Here is a 17,692-nt window from a genome sequence, read left to right as displayed (position 1 = left end):
ATAAGATTAGATTGGGTTTATTGCTGTTTATATTTAAGTATAAAATAGAAATTGCTTTGGCCCTCAAGCTTAAAAATACATTAAAATGTGATAAATAATTGTATGCAATTGAAAGCAATTTCTGATTGGGATAACAAAGTTTACACAGATTCATATTAACAGATCTCGCAGTACCTAAAAAGAACAATAAGAAACTATTTCAAAGATTTTCAAGAGTTAAAAACTATTCAAAAATACAAATTAAAACAAAAAGGAGAAACTCAAGCTCTGAGGTTGAATTTGATCCAGTGCCTGCCACTCCAACCCCTGATTTCACCAATCTCTTCTTAACTCTAGGATTAATCTTAGGACTTAGGACGAGTTAAGTTCCATAACCGAAGCAATAGGACGCATTGAACCCATCCTAAGTTAGGACGAGTTACTTGTCTTAAATCGAGATAGGATTAACTCTAGCGTTTCGCGAAAGGAATACTGTAAAGGATGAACCATTTTGGTAGCCTACTATTTTGCCTACCATTATGTGGCTTGCCAGCGCTGCCATTAGCATGTCCATTTACACCATTTGCCTTGGTGTAAGAGTTGGGAGATGGTTTCTTAATCACCGTCTTGTGCGTCGAGCGACTACTGGATGTTTCACTGTATACAGATCAATCAAATAATCACTTAAAGGAAAGGTATAACTTTGGTCATCACTCTTAAAATTAATGGCAATCAAACTATTGATTAGAAGCCTACAGCAGCCTTCGATAGTATTAAAGCATTTTGAGAAACAGTTCTCTTCAAAGTAATGTGATTGTGTAAAAACATATCAGTTTTATGCCCAAAATTATAACCCGAGAAGCGTTACTGTCAGTAACGCTTCTACATTGGGTTTTCCAATTTTTGATTTTTCTTCCTGCCTGGACATAAATGCTCCATGAAACTGGGCCCAGAACAGGTCATTCTGAAGTTGTCCAGTGTATCCAACAAAATTCAGTTTGGAGAAGTCTAGCTGAATAAGACGTCGTCTGGCGTGTAGTGGTTTAGGCTAGATAATGGGGCATCGATACGCCTCAAAACACATAAAGAGTAAACAATTGTTTATCTACCTGGCTGGATCGGCTGACTTGATGGATCTCACATGAACCAATGCAACCAGCATGACCAGGAGTAGAATGACTCCACACACCACGCCAACCGCTATGTAGAACATACTCGTTGAGGTCACTGTCTTCGTTGGTTGTTTTCCAGCTGTAGAGGAAAAAGATTCATTACCATTTCATTCAATTTAGGTGTTTTTTTCTGGTTAACGACTCTTAGAAAAGCAAACTAAATCACTGTACAAGCCAAGAACCCAATGGAGAGAAGGTAAATAATCAAAGTGCGGACACCGTTAAGATTTGCCTGGGTGAAACTTTACTTCATAAATATCTGCAAGTAAGGATGACTAGCCTCCCACATATTCTCAAGATTATTTATCATTATTATGATTTTAATAGATGTTAAATTTGGATCGGGGATAAAGAATATTAATTTTGGTTTATACCCATACACTTCAATGTGTGTTAGCACTGTATACTCAGTACTATCCCAAGTTCTGTGAAAAAAAAATCATGATTATGATTTTACCTACCAAATATAACCTCGACTGGTTTATCTTCAGCCAGTGGTGTCTGCAGCAGTATCTTCTGGCTCTCATCTGTGTGGACGATAAAAACAAGTTTGGATTGATTTTATAAGGCAGGAGACATTTTGTTGCTTACTGAAATGACCATAAAACGACCATAAAAAACTTACTTAAAGGCAGTGGACACTATTGGTAATTACTCAAATTAATTATTAGCATAAAACTTTTCTTGGTGATGAGTAATGGGGAGAGGTTGATGGTAAAAAACATTGTGAGAAACGGCTCCCTCTAAAGTGCCATAGTTTTCGAGAAAGAAGTAATTTTCCATGAATTCGATTTCGAGACCTCAGATTTAGAACTTGAGGTCTCGAAATCAACACACACAACTTCGTGTGACAAGGGTGTTTTTTTCTTTCATTATTATCTCGCAACTTCGATGACCGATTGAGCTCAAATTTTCACAGTTTGTTATTTTATGTATATGATGAGATAAACCAAGTGAAAAGACTGGTCTTTGACATTTACCAATAGTGTCCACTGTCTTTAATAAGAAGCATTGCAGCTGTTGATAATGTTTAGCATTTTGAGAAACGGCTCCCTTTAGAGAAAAGTGGTTTTACAGAGAGAGAGTTCAAACAATTCAATCTAAAACAAGTTTCATGCATTTTTCAAGTTGTCTTCCCCTGGAGGGGCCGCACAACGGCCCCTGAAGGACACCCCTCTGCTTGACTACTCACCTATAATGCAAGTTTTCCTCCTCCTGAAGTTCAACGTTGTGATATTCTTAGCTGAGAATAGCGTGAGATTCAACTGCATGGTGAAGCCAACTTCACTGGTCTCCTTACCGTTACAGTGTAACGTCACTTCAAACGCTGTTAACACAATCATACAAAACAAAAGAATATAATGCTAATCAGTTATTTTTTCTGCTAAGCAAAAAGGAAAGAGCATGGTACCAAAACAAAATAACAACATTAAGGGTCCAAATTCATGAAGCTCTTTAAAGACAGTGGACACTATTGGTAATTGTCAAAGACCAGTCTTCTCACTTGGCGTATCTCAACATATGCATAAAATAACTAACCTGTGAAAATTTTAGCTCAATCGGTCATCGAAGTTGCGAGATAATAATGAAAGAAGAAAACACCCTAGTCACATGAAGTTGTCAGTTGTGTGCGTTTAGATGGCTGATTTCGAGACCTCAATTTCTAAATCTGAGGTCTCAAAATCAAGTTCGTTGAAAATGACTTCTTTCTTGAAAACTATGGGACTTCAGAGGGAGCCGTTTCTCACAATGTTTTATACCATCAGCCTCTCTCCATTTCTTGTAATCAAGAAAGGTTTTATGATGATAATTATTTTGAGTAATTTACCAATAGTGTCCACTGCCTTTAAGGGTCCAAATTCATGAAGCTCTTTAAGAATATAACGCTAAGCAGTTGTTTTTTCTGCTGAGCAAAAAAAAAAGAGCATGGTACCAAACAGTTTACATTACACTATGTTTTAGCTGGTACCCTTTTTTCTGCTACGAAAAGTTCCACTGCATTGACCTCTTATCCATACCACACCTGTTTTTACCAAAATCACACCCTTTTCTTTCCAAACCCAACACTTTTTTCATAGCCTCACCCTTATTTTCCCCCTCACCACGCCCTTTTCTCCCTCTCTCCAACCACAACCTTTTTCTTCCCAACCGCATCCTTTTCTCCTTTAACAACACCCGTCCCCTTTCATTTTACATGGCTCCCACATCTACAGCTACAACCAGAACATTTGTTTGCAACTTCTTATAACTTACTTGTCTAATAGATGTTAAATTTGCATCGGGGATAAAGAATATTAATTTTGGTTTTTACCCATACACCGATGTGTGTTAGCACTGTATACTCAGTACTTTCCCGAGTCCTGTGAACAAATATCACAGGTATGTTACTCGGGAAAGTACTGAGTATACAGTGCTAACACACATCGGTGTATGGGTAAAAACCAAAATTAATATTCTTTATCCCCGATGCAAATTTAACATCTATTATATCGTTGCAGTACCCGCTGCCAAAACATAGGATTCGAACTGCCTCTAGCTACCGGGCAACCTCGGTAGTCTAGTTGGTAAGACACTGCTCTAAAATTGCAAGGGTCGTGGGTTCGAATCCCACCCGAGTAACATACCTGTGATATTTTTTCACAGGACTCGGGAAAGTACTGAGTATACAGTGCTAACACACATCGGTGTATGGGTAAAAACCAAAATTAATAAAACTTACTTGTCTCTGTTCTTGGGACCTCCCCGTCCAGTGTGATATTAGTTCCTGGATTTGACATGAGCCACAGATTCTCAGACTTCAGCGACATTGAGTAAAAAACCTTCAGAGAAAGTAAAATCGGTGTCAATAAGTCACTCGCGTGTAACGTGTAGATTTGAATAATGTCTGGTACAAAGATGGCTTGATCACAAGTTACCGCTTTTGCTCTACATATGTCACATGATTCACGGCAAGCTTTTGTCCACAAGCAGGCATGCAACTGACCGTTGAAAAAAAAGAGGACAATTTTCGAAGGCACAACGCAAGTGCGGAGCGAGGCAGCCGAAACGCCACGGGACATGATACCCACAATGGTAGCCTAGAAAATGTTGAGGTTTATTATGCTCTTAGGTGCATTGTTAGCATGTACTACACTAGGCTTATTTTACATGATTGTAATTGTACACTGTTGTTGTTTTCGTACTCAAAAGAATTGAAAAATAAGCCTCCATTTGAACATAATTTGTTTCAATAAAATGAGATGAGGTATTATCTTCAAGTACGCGCTAATCCTCCAATCAGATTCGTAGAATGGAGTGGTGATAAAAATTTTCTATGTCACGCGCCAAGTTTGCTTGAAGATAAATACGTTATCACACGCGCGCTCATGGAAATTTGGAAAATATAGCTCGTCTGCGTCCCATATCCAACTTTGGCCTCGTTGGATATGGGACACAGACGCGCTATATTTTTTCCGTATTCTACTCGGGCTTGTGTGATAACTTATATTATTATTATTCAATCAAATAAGACCGCCGGACTTGTCTAGGTCTGAGTTTACTGGCCTGGCCCCAATTTCATAGAGCTGCTAAGCACAAAAATTTGCTTAGCATGAAATTTTGGCCTTCATAAAAACAGGATTTCTAACAAAACTTCCACATGATTTTCAGGATAAGCAAACAACAGCTGAATATCAGTACAGGTAATATTTTGTTATGCATGGAAATTTTTGCTGGGTATCATGTTTTTTTTTTCAAGGAAGAAATTTCATGCTAAGCAAATTTGTGTGCTTAGCAGCTCTATGAAATTGGGCCCGATGCTAAAAATACTGGCCTCAGGGAGGCCTGCTGTCTGCATGTATTGTGACAGTTTTGATCAGTGGTACATTTGTACATGTACATGTAGTATAGAGTATTTTCATACAACGTACCTGACGCTGTGTCCTCCAGTTGAAGTATAATGAATTGATATCTGTCTTGATCGCCATGTCGTACCTCGTTGCCGCCTCCTGAACCAAATCATCCCTTATGTAGTACAACTCTGCCTCCCATCCTGCATAATCAACAACACAAATTAACATTCATTAAAATCTACATCTTCTCACGCGAAAACGCTTTACAAATAACTGAGTAGGAAAAAAAAGTAGGAACATCTTACTGAGTAAAAAGGCTGCCCTATATGACTGTTCAGGCTTAAAATGAACCCCAGCACCGACAGCAATTGCCGCCGTGACCTGTGCTTTTGCTGTTACCCGAATTCATTGCCCCATGGGTGCCCTTTGCAAAATTCCAATAAATGTTTACATTGTCCCAACAGAAGTGCCCCTTTAAATCAAAGGGGAAATTGCTGTGCCCCTTCAGGAGCGAAGTTCAATGCCTGCATGTTCATGTGAGATTTTTCAGGCTGAAAACATTTTTGAAATCACAATTTGTCTGAATTTTCCAAGGGCAAACAAATTGGAAATCAGACTTATTAAGTAGGAGGAAAACCATGCCTGAGTAGTCTTTCTCTCCAGCCTTGCCATTGTTCATCCCATCTGCCATCTTGAATTCATTGCGGTTGAGTAGGCATGACTGACTCACGGGGACCAGAGTGAGAATACAGTCCTATACACTCCCAATGACAAACCCTCCGTCATTCAAGAAGAATGCGTGCACTAAACTCAACTTAAGAGTATCAACACCTTTGTGCACTACACATTGATTAGAAGGGTGAGAGTTCTTGCTGACAAAAAAAAATGAAGCTAAGATCCAATTGTTCAGAGGTACACGGATGATGAAATGTAGGGCTAGAAATTGTTTGGGAAAAACCCATAAGACTGCAGCTTGCAGCTCAAAATATTTACTGGACCAGAATATTTTGAACATATACAAGATCTTGTAAAAAAAACTTCTGAACAAGTAAAACAAAGCCGATAATTGACTAGTGAGATACCAAGCTACATTTAACTGGTCCTCCTGGCTAGTTACTGAGAAAGTAAAGGCCAAACTTAGACTGGTCCCCTGTCCTTATCCACAAAGACAAGGCCAGGTAAAAAAATCTTGGTTTTTATGAATATACATGTATGTACATCAGATTTCACTACGAATCTCCCAAACCATCAAGGCCATGTGAAATGATGTGAGGTCAAGGGTGATTACATGTATGTACGTGGGCTCACAAGCCTTGGAGTGCGACATCAGATGTTCAGGCTAGGGCAAACCCTGCCCACCCCGACCCCATTTTAGAGTCTCACGCCGCAAGATCACGTCACGTCACTGTGGTCCAGTGGTTAGACTTCGGAACTTGCAATAACAAGGTTGTGGGATCGTGGGTTGTGGAATCCCCCAAATCTCACTGCTGATAGCTGACCGCTGATTTCACAATGACTTAAATAAATAATGTAGTCTAGTTACTGAACCACAATTTCTTGATTAGTGCAATTCCTAATCATGTTGAACCATGGAGGTATAACCAACGTTTATATCCCTGCGTGAGAGTTTCCGAGTTCCCTTAATGGGAAGATCATCTTAACGAAGCAAGAGGGTATTTCTAGCAATCTTGAAGGGGTTGACATTTACTTTCTAAATCTCTCAGGCCATAATTGAATGTCACTTTCCTTATCAGTCACTGGGATGACCGTTATTAGTGGGATCTCATAGGGAGAGATCGAATAGTTATCATACTTTGGGGTTAATTGGCAAATATAACGAGGACATGTAATCAAAGTGTATCAGGTCCCAATTTCATGGCTCTGCTAACCGTAAGCGAAGAATCGGTGCTCATATGGACGCAAGGAATTCCGCGCTTACGTCAAGCACATTTCATGGGTTAGCAGGAATTTGGGCTTGAAACCGTGCTTACTCTGCATTACTAGTCAATCTTCGCTTACAAAGTGAGCTAAGAAATGTGACGCTTGTATTCTGTAAGCAAAGAATGGTGATCGAAAACGCAGAATTTTGCGGTAAAAGCAGGGCCCTCATGGCCCAGGTCTTCAACTACAGCATTGTATCTGCAGTGAATTTGTTGCTTTGGCTGTGGTTTACCAATTTCATAAAGCATGTAAGGACAAAAAATTGCTTAGCATGAAATTTCTTCTTTGATAAAGACAAGATTACCAACCAAATTGCATATTGCTTGTAACTGGCATTCAGCTGTTGTTTGCTTATCCTGCACGTCGCGTGGAAATTCGATTAGTAATCCTGTTTTTAATAAGGAAGAAATTTCATGCTAAGCAAATTGTTGTGTTTTTACAGGCTTTATGAAATTGGGCCCAGGAAAAATAGAGTGTGCAAGAATCGCTTGTGAGTTGTAATACATGTACATGTACATATAGGCCTATGTATTACAACTTGCATGCAGAGGGACAGTGTAGGGTCAACCCAGAAACACAATGTACAGTCCCTTATGCCTGATGTACAGGGATAATGTTATAAAGGGAAAAGTTTCCGTATGGCGCCACCACTTTTTCATTCGATATAAAATAATACAGTATCTAATTTACCTCAATGAGATATCCCTTTTTGTAAAAATGAGTGAAAAATGAAAAGTGAAGAACCAATTATTATTATTAATTTCTATGATTATACCCGATAAGCCCACCAATAAGTCTGCTGCGGCAAACAAGCTGCAACTGAGCCGCAAAAACTCACACATTGGTGAAGTTGCTACAAATCTGGAATTGTGATTCACACACTGTCAGCAGAGAAAGAAACAGTTCCTTGCTCTACATGTATGCCGACAGTATGCTAGGACCATATCATCACGCAAACAAATATTTCCAATTCCATATTTGCAAGCAATCATCACACTGAACAAATCAGACACGAGAGGTGTGATCATTTCAACAAGCCACATCCTAAGTCCAGACACCCTTCTTCGATTAAAATAAATTCCCCCATTCACAAAACGTGTGAAATCTCCAATCAGATTTCACACACCATTTTTTGTCCCCGTTGTGTCGAGCTTGAAACATCTGTTTTAATAACTGAGGCTCTGTATGGTGCGTGTGTGTGTATAATGCTTTTTGATTCATCGTCTGTCATCCATCCAACAGTGTTCGCATTCCCCTAATATTTCCCGCTTGGAGTATTTCTGTTCACACCTCCCCCGCTGCAACCCAACCAGTTTCTCAAAACACAGTGAGTGTGGAGCAAGTCCAGTATCAGGGCTGCCAACATTTTCATCTTGCAATCAGGGAGATGAACATTATTTAGGGAGATACTTTTACAGGGCCACGACCTGAGACCAATGATTTCAATGTCGAGCCAGTAAACTCAAGACAGAAACAAGTCCTGTGGTCTTGCTTGAGTCAAAAGAATGATGTTCAAAATAAAGAATAATGTTCAAATATAGAATTTTAGTCTCAATCCTTCCGAGTGTCACCAATAAAAAAGAAGAGATCAATCTTCTCTTTGCGTTTGTTCAAATAAATCATGTAGGTGATAAAACCGTGTTGACATTTTGAATCAGGTCTCTTTTCATTTGCTGAGATGTAGAACAAGGAACCATTCCAACAGCTTTATTCCACATGTATAGCTGATCTCTTTGGAACTCCTTGACTATGGTGCATATTTCCCTCCATCCTACAATCTAGACTGTTTTAAGAGGAATATCAAGTCCTACCTTAGCTCCCCCGAAATATTTTCACTTAGCACTTAGAGACTTTCTTTTGGAGGTGTTAGGCGCTATAGAAATGCGGTTGTTATTATTATTATTATTATTTTATAATTTTTCTTCTTGTAGCCCCTTATTACCATTGAGTGACTTTTTGGGAGTGAACTTGGGGCATAACAAAATATTTCAAAAAAACGTTAGGGAAAAATAACATATTTTTATTAACAGGGGGATTTCTTCATCAGAGCGTGGAAAGATCAGCTTATATTCCAGGAACTTTCTGCAGATTCAGGAGAGAGTTGACAGCTCTCCAGCATAATAATTCCAGTCTATGGATAGGTTTACCTGTACACATAAATAATTACACACGCAATTCCTGCCTCCATGCAGAGTAGTCCTGACTAAATAAACTCACAGAGCCTATTTATTTTGTTTGTCTATGCACGGCTAAGCTATTCTTTTCCCTCAGGACATCTCATGAAAACTGCATTGAAAAAAATAACCTGCACACTGTATGCTGTTCAGCGAGTCAACGATGTACCATGGAGGTAGAAAGATTTCTAACTCCATGGCTGTACACTGTACAATAGTTGAAATAACAAGGGCATGTGCATGTCAAATCAATTTGAGCTAATTCACTTAAACACATTCAAGCTAATTTAATTAGCTCAGCACAGTAGTAATTAAGTAGTTAAAGTGAATGGTTGAGTGAATATTATCATGGTTCTCTTAAAGGCAGTGGACACTATTGGTAAATACTCAAAATAATTATTAGCATAAAACCTTTTACTTGGTAACGAGTAATGGGGAGAGGTTGATAGTATAAAACATTGTGAGAAACAGCTCCCTCTGAAGTGACATTGTTTTCGAGAAAGAAGTAAACTTCCATGAATTTGATTTCGAGACCTCAGATTTAGAATTTGAGGTCTTGAAATCAAGCATCTGATAGCACACAACTTCGTGTGACAAGAGAGTTTGTTCTTTCATTATTATCTCGCAACTTCGACAACCAATAATTGAGCCTGAATTTTCACAGGTTTGTTATTTTATGCATATGTTGAGATAAACTATCTGTGAAGACTGGTCTTTGACAATTACCAACAGTGTCCAGTGTCTTTAAAACTCAAAACTCAAAACTCAAGCTAGCATCTAGGGCCAATACGCGCAAATTGTTAAAATTTGACGTCAAATTCACTAAAAATATACAGGAAGCTAACACAGTAGGTTATTGGCCTGATGTTTCAAAGAGGCAACAGAGTTGATTGCCTCCATGCATCCAGGGCCCAATTTCATAGAGCTGCTAAGCATACAAATTTGCTTAGCATGAAATTTCTTCCTTGATAAAAACAGGATTACCAACCAAATTTCCATATGATTTTAAGGATAAGCAAACAACAGTTGAGTACAAGTAACAAGCAATAGGCCTATGCAACTAATCAAAATTTGGTTGGTAGTCCTGTTTTTGTCAGGGAAGAAATTTCATGGTACGCAAATTTTTGTGCTTAGCAGCTCTATGAAATTGGACCCTGGTCATTGCCTACACGTAGGTGCCCTTGAAATGCTCCAGTAGAAATTTACAATTTCCTCATAGGATGGCAAGGAGAAAATGCCTTGGTGCCCTTGCCCTTTTAAAAACGAAGCATACAGACAAATTTCAAACTGCTCACATCACTCTGATATGAATTCTGTATAAAATCTTTTGACTTGCACCAGAATGCAGTTAGAGTCTTTATACCACACAAAGTAAACCACATTTGAGGACCTCGTCTCAATTCAGCATGCTTTGGCCAAACTTGTAAAATTTGGGTCCACAACTCCCCACAGTTCAGCAGAAAGCCCTGAATAATGCATAATGCCCAGTATGCTTAAAAAAGTCCATGCTTGACATTGCTCAAATCTACCTCAATGGCTCAATCAAGCAAGTACAACAACCTTATGAACAAAACATGAGGTCAAGATCTTCCCAAGATGTTCCCATGGTGACGATGTGTGATGAATAGGAGATCAACTCCAATGGTACAAGCTTGTGGTCTGACCAGCTGTCAACCTTTGACCTCCCGTTCATTACACAGGTCAGTATGTCTTAACTTTTTACATTTGAGCTCTACCAGGTTTAAGAATTCAGGAAATTTGAAGTTGAAAAGGGCAGTGTAAATGCACTTTTTGATAAATGTTAGGGCAACCTTGCAAGGCAGGTTTTTCCTTTGGCAAGTCAATACAGAAAATAAAAAATGTGAACTAGGAGACTTCAAGGTAATACACAAGAGCTATACTCCCTGGCCCAGTACACAAAGCTGCTTCCAATGGAAGGGCACTTTGCAAAATGAAAAAGTCCTCGCCCTCTCAAAGATGAAATTCTAGGCTTGATAGGCAATTGTATGCTGGAAAGGAGCATTTGGAAAGTCATCCCAAATGTCCGGTGGAAGCCTTCGGAATGGAATGAACAGAATAAAACCAACATTGAGTTGGGCTATTTTGCCATGGAAGTGCAGTGTTTAAAGATGCTATGTCAGATTTGTGGCCGATTTGACCCAAAAATTTTGATTTAAAATTCAATAGGTATTTTGATGGGAGTCGAGAAAGTTACAAGCTTTCATTTGAGCCATTGCTCGAAAAAGTCCGCCAATTATTAGTAGCGGTGAAATAAAGTGCTCAAAATTAGTTTTTGTCGGGATCCCGACAATATATCACGTGACCAATTCTTGTGTGTTTTATAAGAAACGTTTTAAATTTGTGTCATGGTTCCTGACCATTAAAAGTAAAAGTTAAACTTTTTTTCGTCAGAGGGGTGATACTCTTTGAAATACCATTCACTCAAAAAAGAAAAATATTTTTTAATGTTTGGGGCCAAAAATCTGACATAGCATCTCTAATACTGAAAGCGGAATCACAATCTTTCAAGAAGGAAAAAACCTGACATCGGGCAAAATCCTGACACAGGCTTGTACTAAAACATAACCAGAGTCTCCCAACATTCTTTGAGAGGATGCAAGAGGAAAAGAAAAAAAAAGCCTTTACGTTTTCCTTGATTGTTGATTCCAAACGGGAAATCCTCTTTTGTCGCCCCCAACAATGGCGATCTTTCTGTGCAAATTAGACACACCAAACACTGCACCATTAAGCCAGTTTACGCCCAGAGTGCCTGGACGACACAACCCCCTAATGTCGTACCATTTGAGCAAGACTCAGGCTTAATTTAACATGTATCAATGACCGGGCATTGTTCCGAGTGGCTTGAAATCCGCAATGGATTCGTAATGGAACTCTCTAAAGGGAATGTACTCTCTGCAATTCCATGATGTGAATGGGATTATAGCGGCCATGTTGCTTACGTTGGCAGCTGAGGGGTTTGACTGAGTGCAAGGATGAATATCGGCCAAATAAAAAAAGAAACATGCTTAGCGTCCTCCCTCTTTGAAAAACATGGCCTTGTCCTCCCTTTTTCCCTTTTTGAAAAGGGGAAGAGGAGGCCCCATTTCTATTTTTTTTTTTCTCAAAAGGGCCGCCTGACAGTTTTTGTTAAATAAAAGCAGCTGGGCTATTTTTAAAAATAGGTTTTGTTGCTGAGATCATAAAAAAAAAATTGTTGGTAAAAAAAACTTTTTGGTTGTGGTCTCTTAAAGGGAAGTAGGCGAGGACCCTAAAAAAGTTTTTATTTTGCTTAAGCGGCAAGATTCTATAGAGTCTTGCATCTTGGTTTGATACTCAACCAGCAGACAGGGGAGTATTTCATACAATCAAGTCATTAATGGATTCGGATGGCACTCTGATTGACCATGGATTAACTAATGGCATGATCTCCATTAACTAATCTTGTGGAATCCAGCCTCCCACTGGCGAAACTCTACCACTAGAGCCCAATTTCATAGAGCTAGTTAACAGAAAGAAGTTGTTAAGCACAGCAAAATTATGATCACCACAATAAAGTTCCCCGCCAAAAAACTACTGTCAACTACATGTATGTCACATCACATGTTGTATCAATTGACTGATCTCCTGCTTGTTTTTGCTAAGCAATATCAATTGACTGATCTCCTGCTTGTTTTTGCTAAGCAATATCAATTGACTGATCTCCTGCTTGTTTTTGCTAAGCAATATCAATTGACTAATCTCCTGCTTGTTTTTGCTAAGCAATATCAATTGAATGATCTCCTGCTTGTTTTTGCTAAGCAATATCAATTGACTGATCTCCTGCTTGTTTTTGCTAAGCAATATCAATTGACCGATCTCCTGCTTGTTTTTGCTAAGCAATATCAATTGACTGATCTCCTGCTTGTTTTTGCTAAGCAATATCAATTGACTGATCTCCTGCTTGTTTTTGCTAAGCAATATCAATTGACTGATCTCCTGCTTGTTTTTGCTAAGCAATATCAATTGACTGATCTCCTGCTTGTTTTTGCTAAGCAATATCAATTGACTGATCTCCTGCTTGTTTTTGCTAAGCAATATTTTCTGCTTTAAAAGAAGTTTATGTACAGCAGCTTTATGAACAAAATGTAGCAAGATCCGGCCAAATTACCATTTCACATACCATTTATAACTGGTATCCTGCTAATTTTTTAGAAAAAAACCCTATTCACTATAAGCAGTGAACTCACTCAATGCATTTGCGCCTGGTGCGCCCAAGTCCAAGTATTACCCATGTCCAGAACCATTCTCAGCATGTATTACACCAAACATCAAACTCACAAGGAAGTATTGTGTACCCATCATCTTAAGATCTGATGAGAACGCCCAGGTGTTCGCTCCCTGCTGGCTGCTTCCCCGCAGCCTTCTCGCGATTTCCTCAAAATCACAAAGGGACCACCTTTTCCTCGAAATCACAAAGGGACCACCACAGCGCTAACGAAGGGGAATCCCATCGTTAACACCAATTAAAATATCTATTTTTAACCGGCGGATCTATTTTTAATTGCAACATCTTTTCAGGATGCCATCTCCGAAGCCCTACGATGGACTTGAGATGTTTTTCCTGATGTCCGGTAGATGCAATGGTTGACCCCGCTTGTCAGATTTATGGACGCACACTTGTCCTAATGCTTGACTTGGATTGTGACATTACTTTACATTGGCAGTCCATCAGTCCTTGAAAATGTTGCCGTTCTACTGTTGCGCGAGGAGGATGGAACAAATGATTTACTGTTAACCTTACAATTCAGTATTGCTGCGAGGCAAGATCTTTTATAATTGCCCGACTTCCGAATAGATGGCTTAAAGTTTAAATCGTTCAAATAATGTGTGTTGTCATTCTGTATTTTGTATGAAATTTCTGCATTTTCAGCTACTTTTTAAAGGGACACGTTGCCTTGGATTGAACGAGTCAGTCCATAAAAAGCATTTGTAACCGTTCATTATAAGATGTAAATGGTTAGAAAGATGTTTTAAAAGTAGAATACAATGATCCACACAAGTTTGCCTCGAAATTGCGTGGTTTTCCTTTTACTTTGCGAACTAACACGGTCGGCCATTTATGGGAATCTTTCTATTCATGTGCATTTTATAACAAACGGTTACAAACGCTTTTCAAAGACCAACTCGACCAATCCAAGGCAACGTGTTCCTTTAATGTGTAATTGATCTTGTTTTTTCTTCTATAATGTGTGAGTTAGACTACTGCTGCGAGGCTAGATCTTTTATAATTGCCTGATTTCCAAATAAATGGCTTTTGAATCACTAAGTTTTAATTTGTTAATACGTGTAATGGCATTCTGTATTTTGTATTTTTTCAGCTACTTTTTACTGTGTAAAAGTTTTAATCTTGCTGTTTTTTTTAAAACTGTAAATCAAGTGTAATTCAGCCTTTGGCTGCGATGCAAGATCTTAATAAACCATTATGAATGAATGAATGAATGAATTCTTGACAAAAAAAATTATGCAAGTTCGCCCAAAAGAAGGCTAAAAGCCGCTCGAGGTAAAGGGGTACAAGACAGAAAACATAGACATGCAGAAACTCAGTGGAGCTGAAGGTGGGAATTGATATTCCTCTTAAAAGATGGCAGATCAACGGATGAAGGGAAACATGCACCAGGCAAGGAATGATTGAATGTAAGAGGTGACGTGAGAAATAGGCGTGACAGTTCCCCCGGCGGACAATGTCACTAAAGGATACGAGAGTCTTGAAGGGACTGGGGCTGATCCCATAGGAGATTAAGTCTGACTTAAGTGTACCGGGTAATCATTTCTCATCTTGTAGAACAGCCTGGCAGAAAATCTGCAATTGTACACCAAACACATGTAGCCCACATGTCTACAATAAAGGGAGACTAGTTTGAATTTTTCACGATTTACCAAACAGTGAAAAACAGGTTCATGTTTTAGGAATTTTGTGCATTCATTTCATTTCCATTTAATTTGTTCTGGTTGGGAAGCCAAGGACTCTAAAGTTAAAGCAAACTTAGGCCGTGTCCGAAACGGCGACTTCGGCTACAGCTACGGCTAGATCGCGCGCGTCTGCTATTCTTCAACACTGGTAGACGCGCTGATCTAGCCGTAGCTGTAGCCAAAGTCGTCGTTTCGGACACGGCCTTAATCTCTCTTTACTACTAGGCAACTGGCAAAAAAAAACAATGGAAAGAAGACACAGAAGGAAGTTTCAATTTTAGATGTAGGAGGAAAAACCCAGAAAATTATTCCAGGGAAAAACCCAAGGTAGGGACTGGAAAACCCAATCCACATAGTGCCCCTAGCGGGGTTCGAACCAGGGGCCCAGAGGAGGAAGGCAAAGGTTCAGATGTGTGAAACCAAGGATGCCTTAAACAAATGTAATCACTGCACGAGTAACTCGTCCTAACTAGAGATTTAGTCAGACTAGTCCTAACTCTTTGTGAAATTGACCCCTGATGTTTCAACAACCTGTCAAGTCGTACATTGTGTAAAAACCTCAAATTCCATCCAACTTCTGAGAAAAGACGAACAACAAAATCTAACAACATCTTTTTAGAATTTGGTCGATACTACTTCTCAGAACTCTTTTCACTGTCTGCTACCCAGAAAAGGGATGCATTGTTATTTATTTCATAGGTGGTTGGAACTCATGCTTGTGTTGGACTATAGTCTGTTTGATCTTTTCCTTTGGTGCATCCATGGTCTTTTGCTCAGTGTGCTCCTTTCTCTATGATCAGTGTAAAGCGATTCTTTGATCAACAAACGGATTAAGATGTCCGCCTGGAAGAAAATCAATAGTTTTGAGACAGTGACAATCAGTGCTTGTCTAGTGGTCCAGTGATTACTTGACAATAGCCTGTAAAGGGCAAACTCTGGCTGTTGTTAAACCCTTTTGCCAACCCAGCCCTTACAATCATATTGCAGTCACCCTAAAAGGCAGGGTGTACTTTTGATAAATTGTCAAAGGCCAAAATTCTCACTTAGTGTATCCAAACATGTGCACAAACTGCACACTTTGGAAAGTAAAGATTAAGATTTTTAAAGACTGTTTTTATGCTATAGATCCTAAAATTAAATTTAAGACCAAAATAAGTGAATATAGCAGGGGAGAAACAGCTTAAACTACCCACCATTTTTTTGCAAGCCTCATTACCTCTTTCTAAAACCAAGCTTTTAGGAAAATTCATTACCACGCTCCAGTCATTTTTTATGACCTCTATTAACTGAATTTAATATTTTTTAATGCTTTTTTTCAAATGCCTTAAAATTGGATCTAGTTCATTTGAAGACTATTTAATACTTTTTAATAGAATTGTGTACTTTCACTCAGATGGCAGAGAAAAAAAGCTTCAATCAAATTAAAACTTTTTTTGTGAACAAATATTCTCTTTCTCTACAAGTACATTACTTAAAAGGGAGTCATTTCTATCAGTGTTTGATAACAGCTCTCCAGTGCTTTTTACCAAGTAAGTTTTTATGGTCATTAAACTTGTAGAGTAATTACCAGCAAAATGCCATTTAAAGAGCCTCAGGAGCAACATGAGGACAAAACACTGTTACCATAATAGGGGGCCTACTTAATGAAACAACTTTTTATCTAACAAAATGCTCTTATTTTTTTTATAACATAAATTATTACAAATAAAGATGCTATGTCAGATTTTTGGCCGATTTGACCCAACAATTTTGATTTAAAATTCAATAGGTATTTTGGTGGGGGTCGAAAAAGTTACAAGCTTTCATTTGAGCCATTGCTCGAAAAAGTCCGCCAATTATTAGTACATAGCAGTGAAATAAAGTGCTCAAAGTTAGTTTTTGTCGGGATCCCGACAATATATCACGTGACCAATTCTTATGTGTTTTATAAGAAACGTTTTAAATTGTTGTCATGGTTCCTGACCATTAAAAGTAAAAGTTCAACTTTTTTTCGCTAGAGCGGGTGATACTCTTTGAAATACCATTCACTAAAAAAAACCTATTTTTTAATGTTTGGGCCAAAAATCTGACATAGCATCTTTAAATGAGTAAGCAATTTACAGAAGCTGTAATACAAAGTCCAGACTGCAACATTTGTTAATGCTTCAACATTGCCTGCACAATGAAAACAACATTATCAGATCAGTGTTTGTTTGTTTACCTGTTCAATGTACAGTTTAGTTTCTTATGACCGTGCTAAACAAGGCAGTGGACACAATTGGTAATTACTCAAAATAATTATTAGCAACCTTACTTGGTAACGTCACAAGTAATGGGGAGCTGTTGATAGTATAAAACATTGTGAGAAACGGCTCCCATTGAAATGACGTAGTTTTCAAGAAAGAAGTAATTTTCCACGAATTTGAATTCGAGACCTCAGATTTAGAATTTGCAACATCTATGACCACTTGAGTTTAAATTTTCACAGGTTTGTTATTTTATGCATATGTTGAGATACACCAAGTGAGGAGACTGGTCTTTGACAATTACAAATAGTGTCCAGTGTCTTGAAGGCTAAAAATCTCCCATGAAAAATTTAAATTGGGCGGAAAATCCACAAGATCGCTGGACTTTTACAGAATCTTTACTCGACTAGCATTTTATTAAC

The 17,692-nt window shown here is 38.5% G+C and overlaps 1 protein-coding gene and 1 non-coding gene across 2 annotated transcripts in view; one reads left to right on the top strand and one right to left on the bottom strand.

Moving 5' to 3' along the window:
- LOC117298980 (tyrosine-protein kinase RYK-like) overlaps positions 1-17,692 on the bottom strand; it is a 36,948-nt gene that overhangs the window by 6,412 nt on the left and 12,844 nt on the right. The window contains exons 2-7 of the mRNA XM_033782382.1: positions 5,060-5,181; positions 3,871-3,970; positions 2,344-2,478; positions 1,613-1,678; positions 1,089-1,230; positions 515-636 (exon numbers count right to left, since the gene is read on the bottom strand). Coding sequence (XP_033638273.1) covers positions 515-636; positions 1,089-1,230; positions 1,613-1,678; positions 2,344-2,478; positions 3,871-3,970; positions 5,060-5,181 — 687 coding nt within the window. The remainder of the gene's footprint in view (positions 1-514; positions 637-1,088; positions 1,231-1,612; positions 1,679-2,343; positions 2,479-3,870; positions 3,971-5,059; positions 5,182-17,692) is intronic.
- On the top strand, positions 3,698-3,770 carry Trnaf-aaa. The gene has a single exon. It is a non-coding gene; the product is annotated as a tRNA-Phe (tRNA).

This window comes from Asterias rubens, chromosome 13 (genome assembly GCF_902459465.1).
Source record: "Asterias rubens chromosome 13, eAstRub1.3, whole genome shotgun sequence".
NCBI lineage: Eukaryota > Metazoa > Echinodermata > Asteroidea > Forcipulatida > Asteriidae > Asterias > Asterias rubens.
This window is presented reverse-complemented; position numbering and strand designations above follow the sequence as displayed.